The sequence below is a fragment of the Trachurus trachurus genome (genome assembly GCF_905171665.1).
Source record: "Trachurus trachurus genome assembly, chromosome: 23".
NCBI lineage: Eukaryota > Metazoa > Chordata > Actinopteri > Carangiformes > Carangidae > Trachurus > Trachurus trachurus.
In genome coordinates this window covers 293,271-311,018 of record NC_139912.1, presented here as the reverse complement: position 1 = coordinate 311,018, position 17,748 = coordinate 293,271, and the positions used below count along the sequence as shown (strand labels likewise).

Below are 17,748 nucleotides of genomic sequence, written 5' to 3'. Positions count from 1 at the left end.
AACAGGAGTACAGTCAGTGAGTGAGTGAGCTGAAGAGGTTTAGAGACACGCTATCTTATAGTAAAACAAAGCTTTGAACAGACAAAATATATGGCGCCATGCCTGGCTTTACCCCCTGATAGTGAGAGTGGTAAATCCACAGGCACTGTGTCAAAGCGATCCTTCAGGTCCTGACCTCGGGCCTGCTAAGTGTGGATATTGCTTCCCCTGATAAGGCCACATAAATTGTCAGCACAGGAATGTTCACTCGAATAACATGTTTGTGCTCTAGTCTTAAAGCATACCCTGGGTTATATCAAAATTTGCCATTACAAGCTTTAATACAAACATCTACCTTTATTTTGAAGGAGCTTTAATACAAACATCTACCTTTATTTTGAAAGAGCTTTAACACAAACATCTACCTTTATTTTGAAGGAGCTTTAATACAAACATATACCTTTATTTTGAAGGAGCTTTAATACAAACATCTACCTTTATACTGTATGGAGCTTTAACACAAACAATCAATCAATCAATCAATCAATCAATCAATTTATTTATTTCGGGCATGTCAATTTAAATCATCATCATCACACTTCATCTTAGTTCAATAATACAATGCACATGGCCGAAAGGGAAAGCGGGAGAAGCAAAAGCTTATCTAGTCCCGCCCCCATTACCCACAGAATAAAATCTTTATCATAATCTTTTCTCCTTTTTTTTTTTTTTTAACATTCTTTTACTTATGACATTTTGACATAACATATACCTTTATTTGGAAGGAGCTTTAATACAAACATCTACCTTTATACTGAAGGAGCTTTAATACAAACATCTACCTTTATTTTGAAGGAGCTTTAATACAAACATATACCTTTATTTTGAAGGAGCTTTAATACAAACATCTACCTTTATACTGTATGGAGCTTTAACACAAACAATCAATCAATCAATCAATCAATCAATCAATTTATTTATTTCGGGCATGTCAATTTAAATCATCATCATCACACTTCATCTTAGTTCAATAATACAATGCACATGGCCGAAAGGGAAAGCGGGAGAAGCAAAAGCTTATCTAGTCCCGCCCCCATTACCCACAGAATAAAATCTTTATCATAATCTTTTCTCCTTTTTTTTTTTTTTAACATTCTTTTACTTATGACATTTTGACATAACATATACCTTTATTTGGAAGGAGCTTTAATACAAACATCTACCTTTATACTGAAGGAGCTTTAATACAAACATCTACCTTTATTTTGAAGGAGCTTTAATACAAACATCTACCTTTATTTTGAAAGAGCTTTAACACAAACATCTACCTTTATTTTGAAGGAGCTTTAATACAAACATATACCTTTATTTTGAAGGAGCTTTAATACAAACATCTACCTTTATACTGTATGGAGCTTTAACACAAACAATCAATCAATCAATCAATCAATCAATCAATCAATCAATTTATTTATTTCGGGCATGTCAATTTAAATCATCATCATCACACTTCATCTTAGTTCAATAATACAATGCACATGGCCGAAAGGGAAAGCGGGAGAAGCAAAAGCTTATCTAGTCCCGCCCCCATTACCCACAGAATAAAATCTTTATCATAATCTTTTCTCCTTTTTTTTTTTTTTTTAACATTCTTTTACTTATGACATTTTGACATAACATATACCTTTATTTTGAAGGAGCTTTAATACAAACATCTACCTTTATACTGAAGGAGCTTTAATACAAACATCTACCTTTATTTTGAAGGAGCTTTAATACAAACATCTACCTTTATTTTGAAGGAGCTTAACACAGACATCTACCTTTATTTTGAAGGAGTTTTAATACAAACATCTATTTTTATTTTGAAGGAGCTTTAATACAAACATCTACCTTTATACTGTATGGAGCTTTAACACAAACATATACCTTTATTTTGAAGGAGCTTTAATACAAACATCTACCTTTATACTGAAGGAGCTTTAATACAAACATCTACCTTTATTTTGAAGGAGCTTTAATTCAAACATCTACCTTTATACTGAAGGAGCTTTAATACAAACATCTACCTTTATTTTGAAAGAGCTTTAACACAAACATCTACCTTTATTTTGAAGGAGCTTTAATACAAACATCTACCTTTATTTTGAAGGAGCTTAACACAGACATCTACCTTTATTTTGAAGGAGTTTTAATACAAACATCTACCTTTATTTTGAAGGAGCTTTAATACAAACATCTACCTTTATACTGAAGGAGCTTTAATACAAACATCTACCTTTATTTTGAAGGAGCTTTAATACAAACATCTACCTTTATTTTGAAAGAGCTTTAACACAAACATCTACCTTTATTTTGAAGGAGCTTTAATACAAACATATACCTTTATTTTGAAGGAGCTTTAATACAAACATCTACCTTTATACTGTATGGAGCTTTAACACAAACAATCAATCAATCAATCAATCAATCAATCAATCAATTTATTTATTTCGGGCATGTCAATTTAAATCATCATCATCACACTTCATCTTAGTTCAATAATACAATGCACATGGCCGAAAGGGAAAGCGGGAGAAGCAAAAGCTTATCTAGTCCCGCCCCCATTACCCACAGAATAAAATCTTTATCATAATCTTTTCTCCTTTTTTTTTTTTTTAACATTCTTTTACTTATGACATTTTGACATAACATATACCTTTATTTTGAAGGAGCTTTAATACAAACATCTACCTTTATACTGAAGGAGCTTTAATACAAACATCTACCTTTATTTTGAAGGAGCTTTAATTCAAACATCTACCTTTATACTGAAGGAGCTTTAATACAAACATCTATCTTTATTTTGAAGGAGCTTTAATACAAACATCTACCTTTATTTTGAAGGAGCTTTAATACAAACATCTACCTTTATTTTGAAAGAGCTTTAACACAAACATCTACCTTTACTTTGAAGGAGCTTTAATACAAACATCTACCTTTATTTTGAAGGAGCTTTAATACAAACATCTACCTTTATTTTGAAGGAGCTTAACACAGACATCTACCTTTATTTTGAAGGAGTTTTAATACAAACATCTACCTTTATTTTGAAGGAGCTTTAATACAAACATCTACCTTTATACTGAAGGAGCTTTAATACAAACATCTACCTTTATTTTGAAGGAGCTTTAATACAAACATCTACCTTTATACTGTATGGAGCTTTAACACAAACATATACCTTTATTTTGAAGGAGCTTTGATACAAACATCTACCTTTATACGGAAGGAGCTTTAATACAAACATCTACCTTTATTTTGAATGAGCTTTAATACAAACATCTACCTTTATTTTGAAAGAGCTTTAACACAAACATCTACCTTTATTTTGAAGGAGCTTTAATACAAACATATACCTTTATTTTGAAGGAGCTTTAATACAAACATCTACCTTTATACTGTAAGGAGCTTTAACACAAACATATACCTTTATTTTGAAGGAGCTTTAATACAAACATCTACCTTTATTTTGAAGGAGCTTTAATACAAACATCTACCTTTATTTTGAAGGAGCTTTAATACAAACATCTACCTTTATTTTGAAGGAGCTTTAATACAAACATCTACCTTTATTTTGAAAGAGCTTTAACACAAACATCTACCTTTATTTTGAAGGAGCTTTAATACAAACATCTACCTTTATTTTGAAAGAGCTTTAACACAAACATCTACCTTTATTTTGAAGGAGCTTTAATACAAACATCTACCTTTATTTTGAAGGAGCTTTAATACAAACATCTACCTTTATTTTGAAGGAGCTTAACACAGACATCTACCTTTATTTTGAAGGAGTTTTAATACAAACATCTACCTTTATTTTGAAGGAGCTTTAATACAAACATCTACCTTTATTTTGAAGGAGCTTTAATACAAACATCTACCTTTATTTTGAAAGAGCTTTAATACAAACATCTACCTTTATACTGAAGGAGCTTTAATACAAACATCTACCTTTATTTTGAAGGAGCTTTAATACAAACATCTACCTTTATTTTGAAGGAGCTTTAATACAAACATCTACCTTTATTTTGAAGGAGCTTTAATTCAAACATCTACCTTTATACTGAAGGAGCTTTAATACAAACATCTACCTTTATTTTGAAAGAGCTTTAACACAAACATCTACCTTTATTTTGAAGGAGCTTTAATACAAACATCTACCTTTATTTTGAAGGAGCTTTAATACAAACATCTACCTTTATTTTGAAAGAGCTTTAACACAAACATCTATCTTTATTTTGAAGGAGCTTTAATACAAACATCTACCTTTATTTTGTAGGGGACACTAGGTACCTGTCTGTCTGTCCAGACTGGGGGACAGAGGACACTTTGTACCTGTCTGTCTGTCCAGACTGGGGGACAGAGGACACTTTGTACCTGTCTGTCTGTCCAGACTGGGGGACAGAGGACACTAGGTCTGTCTGTCTGTCCAGACTGGGGGACAGAGGACAGAGGACACTAGGTCTGTCTGTCTGTCCAGACTGGGGGACAGAGGACAGAGGACACTAGGTACCTGTCTGTCTGTCCAGACTGGGGGACAGAGGACACTTTGTACCTGTCTACCATAAGTTAGTGCCACTTAAGATTACAAGTAAAGCATACTTAATCAAGATATCTTTTTTAACTCAAAATATTTAGTCAACATTAATTAAAATTTTTGATGTAATCAGCTTCAACAATTTTTTTGAGTTAACTGAACTTATTAGGGTTTACAGTGTAAGAGGTCTAATGTTTTTTTTAATCATTGCTGTTCCATATATGCATTATTGACAAAGTTTTTCTGAAGAATTGTTTTATTGAGACCGGTTACTTTCATAATGGTCAATAAGATATTCAAACCAACTCAGTCATGTTATAAGTCAATATCAATCTAAGATGATTTAACAGTACTTCATTCAACACAGTAGCCAGGTTAAAAGTAGTAGACAGAGAACAGCAGTGCCACACAAACTTATCAAATATCAAAATCTTTATTTTCACCTTGAAAGAGATAACACATTTCATCAGAGGCAACAAGGAAAAGAAACTTACAAACTGTAGTAAACATATAACAACATTTCATATCAAAAAAGAAACTTAGAACAGCCATACAAATTTCATCCAAGGCAATTAGGTAAAAACAACATATCATATCAAAAAGAGACTAGGGTTAGGGTTAGGGTTAGGGTAACCCTATCTATCTATCTATCTATCTATCTATCTATCTATCTATCTATCTATCTATCTATCTATCTATCTATCTATCTATCTATCTACGCTAAGCCTTTTGCCAGACCAGTGCAGAGGCAGAAAATGTCTCTTTTTCTCCACGTTTCTGTCTGCCTCAGACTGCGGGGCCCCTATCGCCGTGGTAACCACCTGGAGTTGCCGTGGTAACCAGGCCAGAGCTCGTTAACTTCATAAACAATCCACCTAGCTGGATTAAATGTTTGTAAACACAGACACACAGCTGCTCCGCCAGAAATGAAGCGGTGGTTCTACTCAGTGGAGCAGCAGAAGTAACAGGATGCAGAGCACTGAGCAGCATATTATTTCTGTTCTAATCAGCAGAAAACCATGGAAAACAGCTGGCTCTGGGGATTACTTTTCACTAATAAGATTGAACATTACTGTTGGTTGTATTTTGTGAATGGAATATTTATTTATTTATTTATTCTCTCTCCTCCCTCTCTCTCTCTCTGACCTGATATGAATTGATTCTCTGGTTTATATATTGATCAAAATTATGTTTCAAATGAATTATTTCACTCGTACGCCGTGTAATAGGCGGGATAATGTTCAGTAAGTTATTGATTAAATGCACTGACACTAGTGAAACTATCAATTGCACCTACCAAACAGATACACTGAGTGGAGCGGGCGACCGGTCCAAGATGGCGGCCCCACCGCTCGTCAGCGCCAATAGGCCCAGCGTTCGATGCGGCGTCTACTCTTTATATGTCACACACACACACACACACACACACACACACACACACACACACACACACACACACACACAGACACACACACACACACACACACACACACACACACACACACACACACAGACACACACACACAGACACACACACACACACACACACACACACACACACACACAGACACACACACACAGACACACACACACACACACACACACACACACACACACACACACACACACACACACACACACACACACACACACACACTCTTCTATCTGTATCACATGAACCCGCCGGTTGATTTTATGAGAAGTTGTATCTGTATCTGCTGTATCAATAAAAAAAAAAGATGACAGTTTGTGTCTTGCATGTGTGTGTGTGTGTGTGTGTGTTGGACAGGAAGTACACAACCCATGTGTTTACAACCTTTTTTTTAGATTTTATTTTGTTGCCTTTTTTTTACACTCGACCTTCTACGTCAATAAATCAGTTATTTACATGTTGTTTTGCCACGAAGCAGAATATCAACCCTGAGTCCTCTGAGTGTCCTTCAGCTGTGGACAGACAAACGTCCTCAGTTCACGGAGAAACTGCTGAAACTGAAGACGTCTCTGTCTTTGAAGACACTTCAGACGATTCGTCCATTTTCTTTCCAAACACAGTTTCCATGATGCAGCCGTTGAACTGGAGGACAGAAGAGACAGTCAGGACAGAAGAGACAGAAGAGACAGTCGGTCAATCTGTGACGGTGTGTCCGTATGTCTTTTGTTTTCGTCGCCTATTGTGTCTTTAACTCTTTTGTGACCACTGACGAGTAAACTCGTCAAAACCATTTTTTTTACAGATTAGGATAATAGACCCTCTGAGGTACCCTGTGTGTGAATATGGTTCCTCTGATATGTAAAACTGTTTTAAACTACAATCAAAACATAATGTTTTTTATAAACTGTGTGATCTTGGTTTTGTTTGAGTAATCGTTCTCCTTGAATGCTGCTGTGGGGGCAGCGTGCAGCGCTGTGCGGCTGTCGGCTACAGTGTTGCCACTTTCTCGCTGAATCTGGCGACTTTCCAAACCCTCTTGGTGACTTTTTTTTTTACAAAAGCGACCGACGACAAATCTGGCAAGTTTTCCGGTGCTGTTACAAACGTTTCTGGTTTGGAGACTCGGATCTGAAAGCCCGTTATCACGGCTGTTTTCACGGCGCTGTGCAGCGGAGCGGGTGCTCTGCAGCGGGCGCTCTGCAGCGGAGCGGGCGCTCTGCAGCAGAGCGGGCACTGTGCAGCGGGGGCTGTGACCGGCCGCCCCCGCCCCAGAGCACTCATCGCCGGCCAGTCACACAGCAGTGTCCCAGAGCTGCTGCGCTGCAGCCAGAGACCCACATCGCTGCACCGCTGCTCTCCACGCTGCCACACCCCCCAGATTTACCTACAAATATATTTATTTAGCCGTAGAAATGATTTGGGAGACGCCACACTGCAGAGTAGCGGTAAAATGAGCAGATTGCCACTTGACACAAAAGTGCGTTTTTCTCTGAAACTAGAGCGGGAGCCCCGTTTTTGGAGAAACCCAGCTCTCTTCTTCTACTTCGTACTTACGAACGAAACGGCGGAAAAACTCGCCGTTTTTTCGAGGAGCACGTTGGAAAGTCACTCTTCAACCACGTGAAGACCGTTTGTTTCTAGGTGATGTACAGAGTTCGGTTCGACGTGAGATAAAAGGTAAACAAATAGCCAAAAACATGTGGTCCTGAGCGGATGTGCTGAGGAATTAGTGTGGTCGCGAAAGAGTTAAAGTTTGGTTGTGTGAGAAAGGCCAGCAGCGCCTGGACTGCCGGAGGAAGCTGGCCAGGTTTCATGTTGTTCTTATCCAGCGCCATAACGTTACTTCTTATATTTTATATTTCTTATAGGACCACAGTCAGTGCACATACTGTTTATATTGTTATTTATTCTGATGCGTGTTTATGTCACTGTATGTTTCCTGTTTCCTTTTATGTGATCCTATGAGCTGCAACACAAATTGCCATGAAATAAATTGAACCTTGAACACACACACACACACACACACACACACACACACACACAGCAGCTGTCCTTATCCCTGTGTGTGTGTGTGTGTGTGTGTGTGTGTGTGTGTGTGTGTGTGTGTGTGTGTGTGTGTGTGTGTGTGTGTGTGTGTGTGTGTGGGTGTGTGTGTGTGTGTGGACGCTGCTGACCTGTTTGTTCATGAAGGCGTAGATCAGCGGGTTGTAGACACACGAGCTCTTGGAGAAGAACGCCGGGATGGTGACGAGTCGATAGTCTTTGTTCTCGTCAGACGAGTAGGCGAAGTAGAGCGCGGCGAGCGCGTACGGCCCGTAGCACGTGACGAAGGAGCCGACCATCACCACGATCATCCTCGACACTTCCTTCTCCGCCTTCTGGGTGGATGCCGACTCCGTCTGCTGGGCCGCCACCTGAGGACAGGACACACAGTCTGAGCAGACTGACTGATGACTGATGACTGATGATTGATTGATTGATTGATTGATTGATTGATTGATTGATTGATTGATTGATTGATTGATTGATTTATTGATTGATTGATTGATTGATTGATTGTCCAAACAAGTTCATCTAGCCTACTTTTTTCAATATTTCAGTTCATATAAAGACGAATGATGATCAATGAGGTACGTTACAAAAAAGAATAGTCTTCTAAAATATGAACTCCAAAGACATATATTAAAAATGATTGGTTGGTTGATTGGTTGATTGGTTGGTTGGTTGGTTGGTTGGTTGTTGTGTTAACTCACGGCCCTCAGGGCGCCCAGTAGCTGTGAGTAGGAGAAGATGATGATGGAGAGCGGAGCGATGAAGCAGGTGACCATCAGGAAGTTGGTGTAGCTGCTGCAGTGGAACTCCTCGTTGTGGGTGTACCAGTCTGGACCACAGGAGCAGCCCAGACCCTCGGGGATGTACCTGAACACAAGACAAGGCAGTTTTATTAGTATAGCCCGTTTTTACCACCAGTTTGTCTCAAAGGGCTTTACATCCCATCATAACAACATCCTCTGTCCTTAGACCCTCACATCCACTGAGGAAAAACTCCATGGAAAACCCTTTTAACAGGGAAAACCAGGAGAAAGCTCAGGGTGAGCAACAGAGGAGGGATCATCACCCAGGACGGACAGACGGGACAGAGATGTTGTTACAGACAAGAAAACAGTTTACAACAGAGAATGTGAGACACATGGAAATGTTAACAACAGCTGAAGGAGGAAACTTCTGGTAGGCAAGGGAGGCAGGGAGAGCAGACCAGCTTAATGGAGGACTGGATGGTAGACTGGTTCATAGGAAGAGAGGACAGACCAGCTTAATGGGAGGACTGGATGGCAGACTGGTTCATAGGAAGAGAGGGCAGACCAGCTTAATGGGAGGACTGGATGGCAGACTGGTTCATAGGAAGAGAGGGCAGACCAGCTTAATGGGAGGACTGGATGGCAGACTGGTTAATGGGAAGAGAGGGCAGACCAGCTTAATGGGAGGAGCAGCCTTACCTGCTCCAGCCGAAGAACGGAGGGACGGCGCAGCCGACACCCATGACCCAGGTGAAGGCGACGGCGCCCAGCGCGTGTTGACTGCTGAACTTAAAGGCTCCAAACGGTTTACAGATGACCAGGTATCGCTCAAAGGACAGGACGGCCAGAGACCAGGCCGTCACCAGACCTGAGGATGGATGGATGGATGGATGGATGGATGGATGGATGGATGGATGGATGGATGGATGGATGGATGGATGGATGGATGGATAGATAGATAGATAGATAGATAGATAGATAGATAGATAGATAGATAGATAGATAGATAGATAGATAGATAGATAGATAGACTTTATTGGTCAGACTACAACCGGTCTACAAACTGTGATCTCAACTACACACATGAAGTTTCATGATTCACATTGTGACACCAGCTGTGTTTCCATCGCAGGTTAGGGTTAGGGTTAGCAAAGCAAAGCAAAGAATTTCTAACATTTCAAAGAAGTCCAGTTCCTAGGTTTAGTTCTGCAGGAGTTTTTAGTGAATGAGCCGTAACTCTGGTGACGTCTTATCCTGCAACTGTAACAGAAGGAACTATTGTTTGGTGTTTCACACGGACGTGTTATTGTGTGACACCACCTGAGTTGAATGACTGGACCTCACACACCAAAGTCTTTTTAAAATAACCTGATTGGTGGAAACAGTCGACAGGATCAGACCTGGTCAGACCGAATCCCTGAAGAGACGTGGACATGATTCACTCTTCTATCGACGCGTCTGAAAAACCTCCTCATGAGAGCGTGAAGATGTTTCAGCGATATCTGAGAGGTTTTTCTAAATGTTTCACCAGCTTTTAAAGCAGAAGTAAGCGGTCCGGTGGTTTTGGCTAATGCTGCGTTCGAGGCAGGCTTTTGAAACCGTAAATTTCAGCTTCAAGTCACGTCTTACGACTTTGTAGCGTTCCAGGCAACCCACTCGTGTTTCTCCGACCTGTTTTACCTGTGAAAGTCACTATAACGGCCACTCGTAACTTCTGACCCGTGAACTCGTACCAGATCGAACTGGTACGACTTCACAGGTCGGAAAAACACGAGTTACGAGTTTCCTTGAACGCACCATAACGTCTTGTCAGCCGATGGAGTTAGCAGCCCCCGCCCTCGTCATGGATCTATTGGTCCTCGTCCCTACATCACCACATTCAGGCGCATCCCTTGGCTGCACACACAGAGAGGACTGCCCCTTTATGCCGTTCTCTCTCCTCATTGGATAAAGGTTGTAGGATACAAGGAAAGTTTTCTCCTGGGCTCAGAGCAGAGCAGAGTGACTGACAGACCCGTGTTTCAGACCAAACACTCTATAGAAGTGATTGCTGTCGGAAGATACAACTATTTAAGACTTAGATTAACACAAATATATCACTTACTTCTGCTTTAATTGTCTTATTTAGGTTTTACACAGTTCCAGGGTTGATGGAAACACACCTAATGTCTCTAACACACACACACACACACACACACACACACACACACACACTCACACTGCCCCCCTACCTGCGATGGAGCCCATGGCGGACTCGAGGGCGCACATGGTGTGTCCCAGGAAGAAGAAGCCCCTCATGGTGGAGACGAAGACCTGGCTGACGGAGAAGGTGACGAAGACGAAGCCGGCTGCAGAGATGTTGACCAGGATGTAGTTGAGAGGAACTCGCAGCTTCTTGTACTTCAGCGTCACCAACAGGACGATGAAGTTCAGAGGAGTTCCAGCGAAGAGGACGAGGCCCATGAAGACGGTCTGCAGGTGGAAGGCCCAGGGGGGGGCCAGGTAGTACTGAGGCCCCTCGAAGGGACTCACCTTGGACACGTTCTCGTACAGGTGGAAGTGTTTCCCCATCGCTGCTCTGCCGCCGCGCTCACGCTGCCTCTTTATAAACCTTCTTAAACCACTTAGCCCCAAGATTTCTCCAAACTTTGAGGATTAACATCCTCGTCACATTTCCTTCTGTCTGGCACGTTAATCTGATCCCAAGTCAGCGCCACAACACGCAGACACCCTTCATGTGTGATTATTTTATTTATTTTGCCTTTATTTAACCAGGTCCTAACGTTACTTACTAACCCTTTACGTACAGTGTTTAACACTAGAACCGCCAACTGCCGTTCATTGGACGACTTTGATTTTCATTTGTGCATAACTTTATTTAGAAAATACATTGAAGTCCACCAGTCTGTGACTTTTCCTAAAATGATGTTGGGCAGCACCCCGTTTTGTTAAATACAATCAAGATTACTCACACAAAAAAATATCGATCATGTTTTCTCATTTTTACCTATAACCGCCACGTTCGTTCATTGGACGACCAGAGAATTCACCGATTTGCGCCAACATTATTGGGCTTATGCGCACTCTCTCTCTCTCTCTCCCCTCTCGCGCTGGGCAATCCTGCATCGGTATGATGGGCAGCTCCACCTGACATATCAAACAAAGATCACTAAGGACTATGGATGTTGCCGTAAAAGAGAAACAAACAAAAAAAGGTTGTTTATACGGTGGAAACCCGGCTTTACAGGCGGGAGCGGGGTTCCTATGGTATGTCCCCCCCCCCCCCCCCCCCCCCCCTGCCTCGTGGGGGTGCAGCCTACTTCATGGCCCAGAGTAGCTGTTAAAAGACTATGACAAATGTAACACCTATACAGCACTAATTAACCCTTTATTACAGTTCGTCCAATGAACGACTCATGGCGGTTATAGGTATATAGTGTGCAACGGCGGTGCTAGTGTTAACCAGGTCGGTCCCGTTGAGACACAACGAGGGAAAAGTTGCAACAATTACAAGACACAGAAATGACACAGCAACACAGATAAAGTGTGTGTATTCCTGTTGGAGGGGTTGTTCTATGGAACAGCTTAGATGTAGAGATTAAACTCAGCAAATGTGTTGTGAGGAGGAGAGATAAATGATGTAAACTGATGTGATGACTGTGTGTGTGTGTGTGTGGGGGGGGGGGGGGGGGGGGGGGGTTTGGAGAGTGACCTTGTGGTTTGGTTGTGTTACTGTAATGTTGTATGTGTGTTGTCTGGGGTTGGAAACTGATCAGCTGCCTCTTCCATCCCCATTTCAAACAGTGTTGTTAGTGTCTGTTGTTGTTGTTGGTTATATGTTGTCCTGTGGATGTTCATGTTGTATGTGAGATATAATTGTTGTTTGGTTTGAAATAAATATGATCAATCAATCAATTAAAATACAAGACAGAAGCAACAGGATGAAGCTGCTCCACTTCCTCTCACACCAGGTTGTGTGTTTGTGTTTGACTTGTGAAGACAGATCTGCAGACGTCGTGTTTGTTTTTGTTTTAACTTTATTGGTTCGACAGGGACAGTTTACATTAAAGGGATAGTTCACCCAAAATTGAAATTTCCCTCATGATCTCCTCCCCTCATGTGGACTAAGGGCTGGGAGAAGTTTCAGAGTCCTCCGTGTCTTCTCTGAGTCACAGCGGGGCTCCGTGCCGCACTGCATGTCCATATGACGGTTGAGAACGGAGCTCACTTTTCTTGGTCCAAAAAGACACACCAAAAAACATCCAAATACCTCCATAGTGCTCGTCTGTAATGTCCCTCTGGTATTGAAGCCCCGACATGAGAAATTGTTCTGAAAAAAATTAAATAAGTCTATATTTTAAGCTTGTTTGTAGCGGAAGCTCCCAGTGTCTCAGTTCACTGCTCTTCCTGGACCGGCGCAACAATTTCTCATGTTGGGGCTTCAATACAAGAGGGACATTACAGACGAGCAGCATGGAGGTATTTGGATGTTTTTTGGTGTGTCTTTTTGGACCAAGAAAAGTGAGCTCCGTTCTCAACCGTCATATGGACATGCAGTGCTGCACGGAGCCCCGCTGGAACTCAGAGAAGCCACGGGTGGTGAACTATCCCTTTAATGAACATTTAAAAAAAAGATAAAATGTAAATGCACCCAGTTAGAGCCAAAAGGCTCATTTCTATTGGCCATCCTCTGCCAGAAGCAGCACGGCAATGAGACTGAGAATAAAAATGTGACTTTAATCATCACCGGAGCAACAATAAAAGAAACAACAGAAACATCTGACGTTAAACCTCCATCGTGACACTAATTCATCCAGTTCATTCAGTCATGATAGAAATAAAGTTCATCATCAGTTTATTTCTCCATCAGGATGTGAACATGAGGTTCGTCCAGCAGGGTTAGGGTCAGAGCAGCAGCTCAGGATGTCTTCAACTGTCACTGGTTGATTATCACTGATTGATCCAATCTTCATATTAAACTCTAACTGACCCACCGAGCTGAAAGACCCTTAAACCATTAAAGGGTTAAAGATTAAAGCCCTTAACAAACCTGGTAAACACGTTATCCTCTGAGCAGTTCAACTGGAAGGATGTAAACATTTAATTAACCACTTCATTACAGAATTAATCAATAATTCTACTCATTATTTACATGTTAGACTCAGCAGCAGCACAGGCTTGTAGTTAATTAGATAACGATGCCAGTGCAACAAGATGAGAGGTTTTATAATATATCATCATTTATTCTTATGATAGACATTGATGCTTGAACTGATTCTGTGGCCTTGAGGCGTCTTTGTCTGAGCTGAGAACATTGATTCTTGTTGTAAACGATATAACTACTACAGTAGTAGTAGTAGGGTGAATTCGCCTAATGTGGGACATTTTTTGCAATTTATACTTCTGGTGTATATTGCGATATGAAGCAAACACTTTCAATCTACATCCTGTACCATTCTGAAATCCTTAGGTTGTGATCTAAAGAGAAAATTCTGATATCACATAAAAGAAATACCATACATATTTCAACTCTGATTGCAAAGTTTTTTCGGCAATCTCCGTTCCCTAATGTGGGACAGTCATGCTCCTAATGTGGGACACTAAAAAGTCTGTTTAAAAGTCATCTTAATCCTACATGATAAATGCTAGATTGCAAACCAGTGTTCAATAATATCACTTATTGTCCTAGTTCTGCTTCATCTTCTATAGTATTAATGGTTTTCTACCAACTGTGTGGTGGACGTGACCTTTGACCCTTCGCTACAGAGTGGACGAGGGTCATTCCAAGCCCTGGTCAACAACCTCAGTGATCTCCCTATATTCAGTCTCCCCTCATCCTGTCTGTTTTCCACTGGTTGAGTTCACTTGCTTGATTCTTTTCCTTTCTTTTCCCATGTTTTCTTTCCCTGACTTTGTCTCATTGCCTTACTCTTCTTTTCCACTGTGATCTGAAATATATATCATTTAATTAATCAATAATGTGCTATCCTTTGATTACTTCTAAACTCAAACATTTTTCATGAACATTATCAAAAAAGACAAGATTTAGAAACAAGAAAGAAAAAAAATCAGAGCCATTTACCCCTTTAACAGTATTATGAACACTTCCAATTAATAAATATCATTTTCTTTTGTTGTAAAATATTCAAAACAATGCATTATAACAATAAAACCATGTAAACAACCATTGTTATTGTTCAACCTATTGGTTTTACCTGGAAAAGCACTGTCCCACATTAGGAAAAACCACCTGTCCCGCTTTAGGAAGGCATGTTTCCTAAAGTGGGACAGTAGAAATGTTGATCAAAATTCTAAATATTGAGAATGGTTACACCATATTAAGATATATTTCAATGCATCAACATATTATAAACACATTTTGACAAAAACATTTTTTTTTATAAATTATGGCCTTAACATTATTTTTGTCAAAACCCTAAGTAAGTAGCATTTTGGTCTTCACACAGGGTGCGTCCGGTTTGAAGGCTCTCCCTCCCAAATCTATCACAGCTTGTGTGAGCCCACATTTACATTAACTTTCTTTTGCTATAGGAACTAAGACCTACACCCATTTAAGCTTAAGTGTCCCACATTAGGCGAATTCACCCTAGTAGTAGTAGTAGTAGTAGTATACTGCAGTTAGGAAGCACTGACCAGAATCTGAACTCTTTATTATTCCAGTAAAACGTGGTGTTGCCTTCAGAGCAACTGGTCAGCAGGTAAAACCAGTTAAAGGTCTTTGTCTTGTGTCCATGTTATGGAGTTTTAATCCGGATGCTCAGATTTACCTGACAATCCTCTAAATCCTCCAAACATCGGTTCAGAGGCAGATTAGACGCACAAAGACCCCACGAGTCCCTCTAAACTGGTCTAAACTGGTCTAAACTGGTCTGAGATGACGGAGGATTAATCTGAGGATGAAGGATAGATCTCTGTTTAAAGGACCCTCCTTCATCCTTCATCTTCACTTCACTTCATCTTCTCTTCGTCTTCACTTCGTCTTCTCTTCGTCTTCACTCCCTCTTCTCTTCGTCTTCTCTTCGTCTTCTCTTCGTCTTCACTTCGTCTTCTCTTCGTCTTCCCCGGTCGACGGTCGGAGCAGAAGATTCAGGTATTTGTCTTCTATCGGTAATAATCTGTGTTTCTTTTTGTCTTTCACTTCTTCACCACAAGAGTTGTTTTGTGTTTGTTATGATGTTTATTATCAGTTCTCCATCTTCAGAGTTTGATCATGTGAGTTGATGATGATGATGATGATGATGATGATGATGATGAAGATGATGATGACCCTCAGGACTGGGGCCGTATCGTAACCAGTCTGTGAGTCCGAGGAGCATGGGTATGATACGACCTCAGTCTGAAGGCGACTCGCTGCTGCTCCAATCAAACACTCACAGCTACAGGACTTTTATTTTGAAGGACTTCCTTCACAGCTACAGGACTTTTATTTTGAAGGACTTCCTTCACAGCTACAGGACTTTTATTTTGCTGGACTTCCTGTTTGTCTTTGCTTCTTCTCTGTTCACTTTTGTTTCATTCTGGGAGAATCAGGCAGTCGTACAGGTGGACAAGTGGACAAGTGGACAAGTGGACAGGTAAAGGACAAGTGGACAAGTGGACAGGTAAAGGACAAGTGGACAGGTAAAGGACAAGTGGACAAGTGGACAGGTAAAGGACAAGTGAACAGGTAAAGGACAAGTAAAGGACAAGTGGACAGGTAAAGGACAAGTAAAGGACAAGTGGACAGGTAAAGGACAAGTGGACAGGTAAAGGACAGGTGGACAGGTAAAGGACAAGTGGACAGGTAAAGGACAGGTGGACAGGTAAAGGACCAGAGTGGACAGGTAAAGGACAAGTGGACAGGTAAAGGACAAGTGGACAGGTAAAGGACAGGTGGACAGGTGGACAGGTAAAGGACCAGACTGTACCTGTTGAATAAACACTGAAGTGTGTGAAGAGTAAAGTCTGAGTTGCTGCAGTAGGAAGTCAGAGTTATTTAATTTAATTTAATGTATTTATTTATTTAAAAAGGACAATGTACATTAATAACATCAGAGGAAGTTAGCAAGTAGCCGCAGTCCTCTGGCAGTTCACATAGAGAAGATTTCATAACAATGAGACCGACAGGCAGCCTATAACAGGACATAGAATCAGACACAATACTGACAGATGAAATAAGACAGAACAATAAGAACTGGACAGATCAGAGTAAAAGAAGTTCTAACAAACATTCACAACAGGCAACAAGAACAAGAAGTTATTTCACAGATACAGAACAGATGAGTGAAGACGTGTGTCTGTGTCTGAAGGTTTGACTGAGGCTGAGGGACATTTACCCTTTTACCCCACGTTTACCCTCTGCTGCCCCCCTGCTGCCCCTCTGCTGCCCTCTGCTGCCCTCTGCTGCCCCTCTGCTGCCCCCTGCTGTCAACAACACCAATAAAAAACAAAAACCACCCTCCAGCTCAACATGTGCCCGGCGTGGAGTAATGGAGTAATTTAATTTAAGGTGATACATCGCCTTCACTTCTCAAAAGTAAAACTTTCTAAAATATCTCCAGATGTAGACCACCTGTAACCGCTGTAAGTGTTCACCTGCCTCCCTAGTACACTCGTTCTGGCAGCTTGTCCACTTACTGGAACTCCATCTTCAAAACTTTATCAGATGTTTTTCAATTGACAATCAGGCCAGACCCTTTAATTGCCGTCTTTGGGGTGGCGGGGGTTAATAACAAAAATCTAGTCAGTACAAAACTTCGAATAACAAAATGTGTTACTCTATTGGCAAGAAGGTTGATTCTTCTTCAGTAGAAGTCACCCCCCCCCCCCCCCCCCCGACCTGGACTCGATGGACAGGGCCGTTGCTAGGAATTCTGGGCCCCCTTAAAGAATACTAAAGTGGGCCCCTCCCCCTAACTTTTCCAGTTTTTTTTCTTAGACTACGTATGTATTATCGTTTT

At 40.8% G+C, this 17,748-nt stretch overlaps 1 protein-coding gene across 1 annotated transcript; it reads right to left on the bottom strand.

Annotated features, from left to right (window-relative positions):
* Positions 1-6,527: 6,527 nt before the first annotated feature.
* On the bottom strand, positions 6,528-11,362 carry opn1sw1 (opsin 1 (cone pigments), short-wave-sensitive 1; the record flags this gene model as incomplete). The annotated part of the gene is made up of 5 exons (XM_083999322.1): positions 11,020-11,362; positions 9,488-9,656; positions 8,744-8,909; positions 8,165-8,404; positions 6,528-6,632 (listed from the first exon to the last, which is right to left on the bottom strand). Exons 1-5 carry the CDS (start codon positions 11,357-11,359, stop codon positions 6,528-6,530), a joined length of 1,020 nt encoding a protein of 339 aa, XP_083855448.1. The 5' UTR covers positions 11,360-11,362.
* Between the last annotated feature and the right edge of the window lie 6,386 nt (positions 11,363-17,748).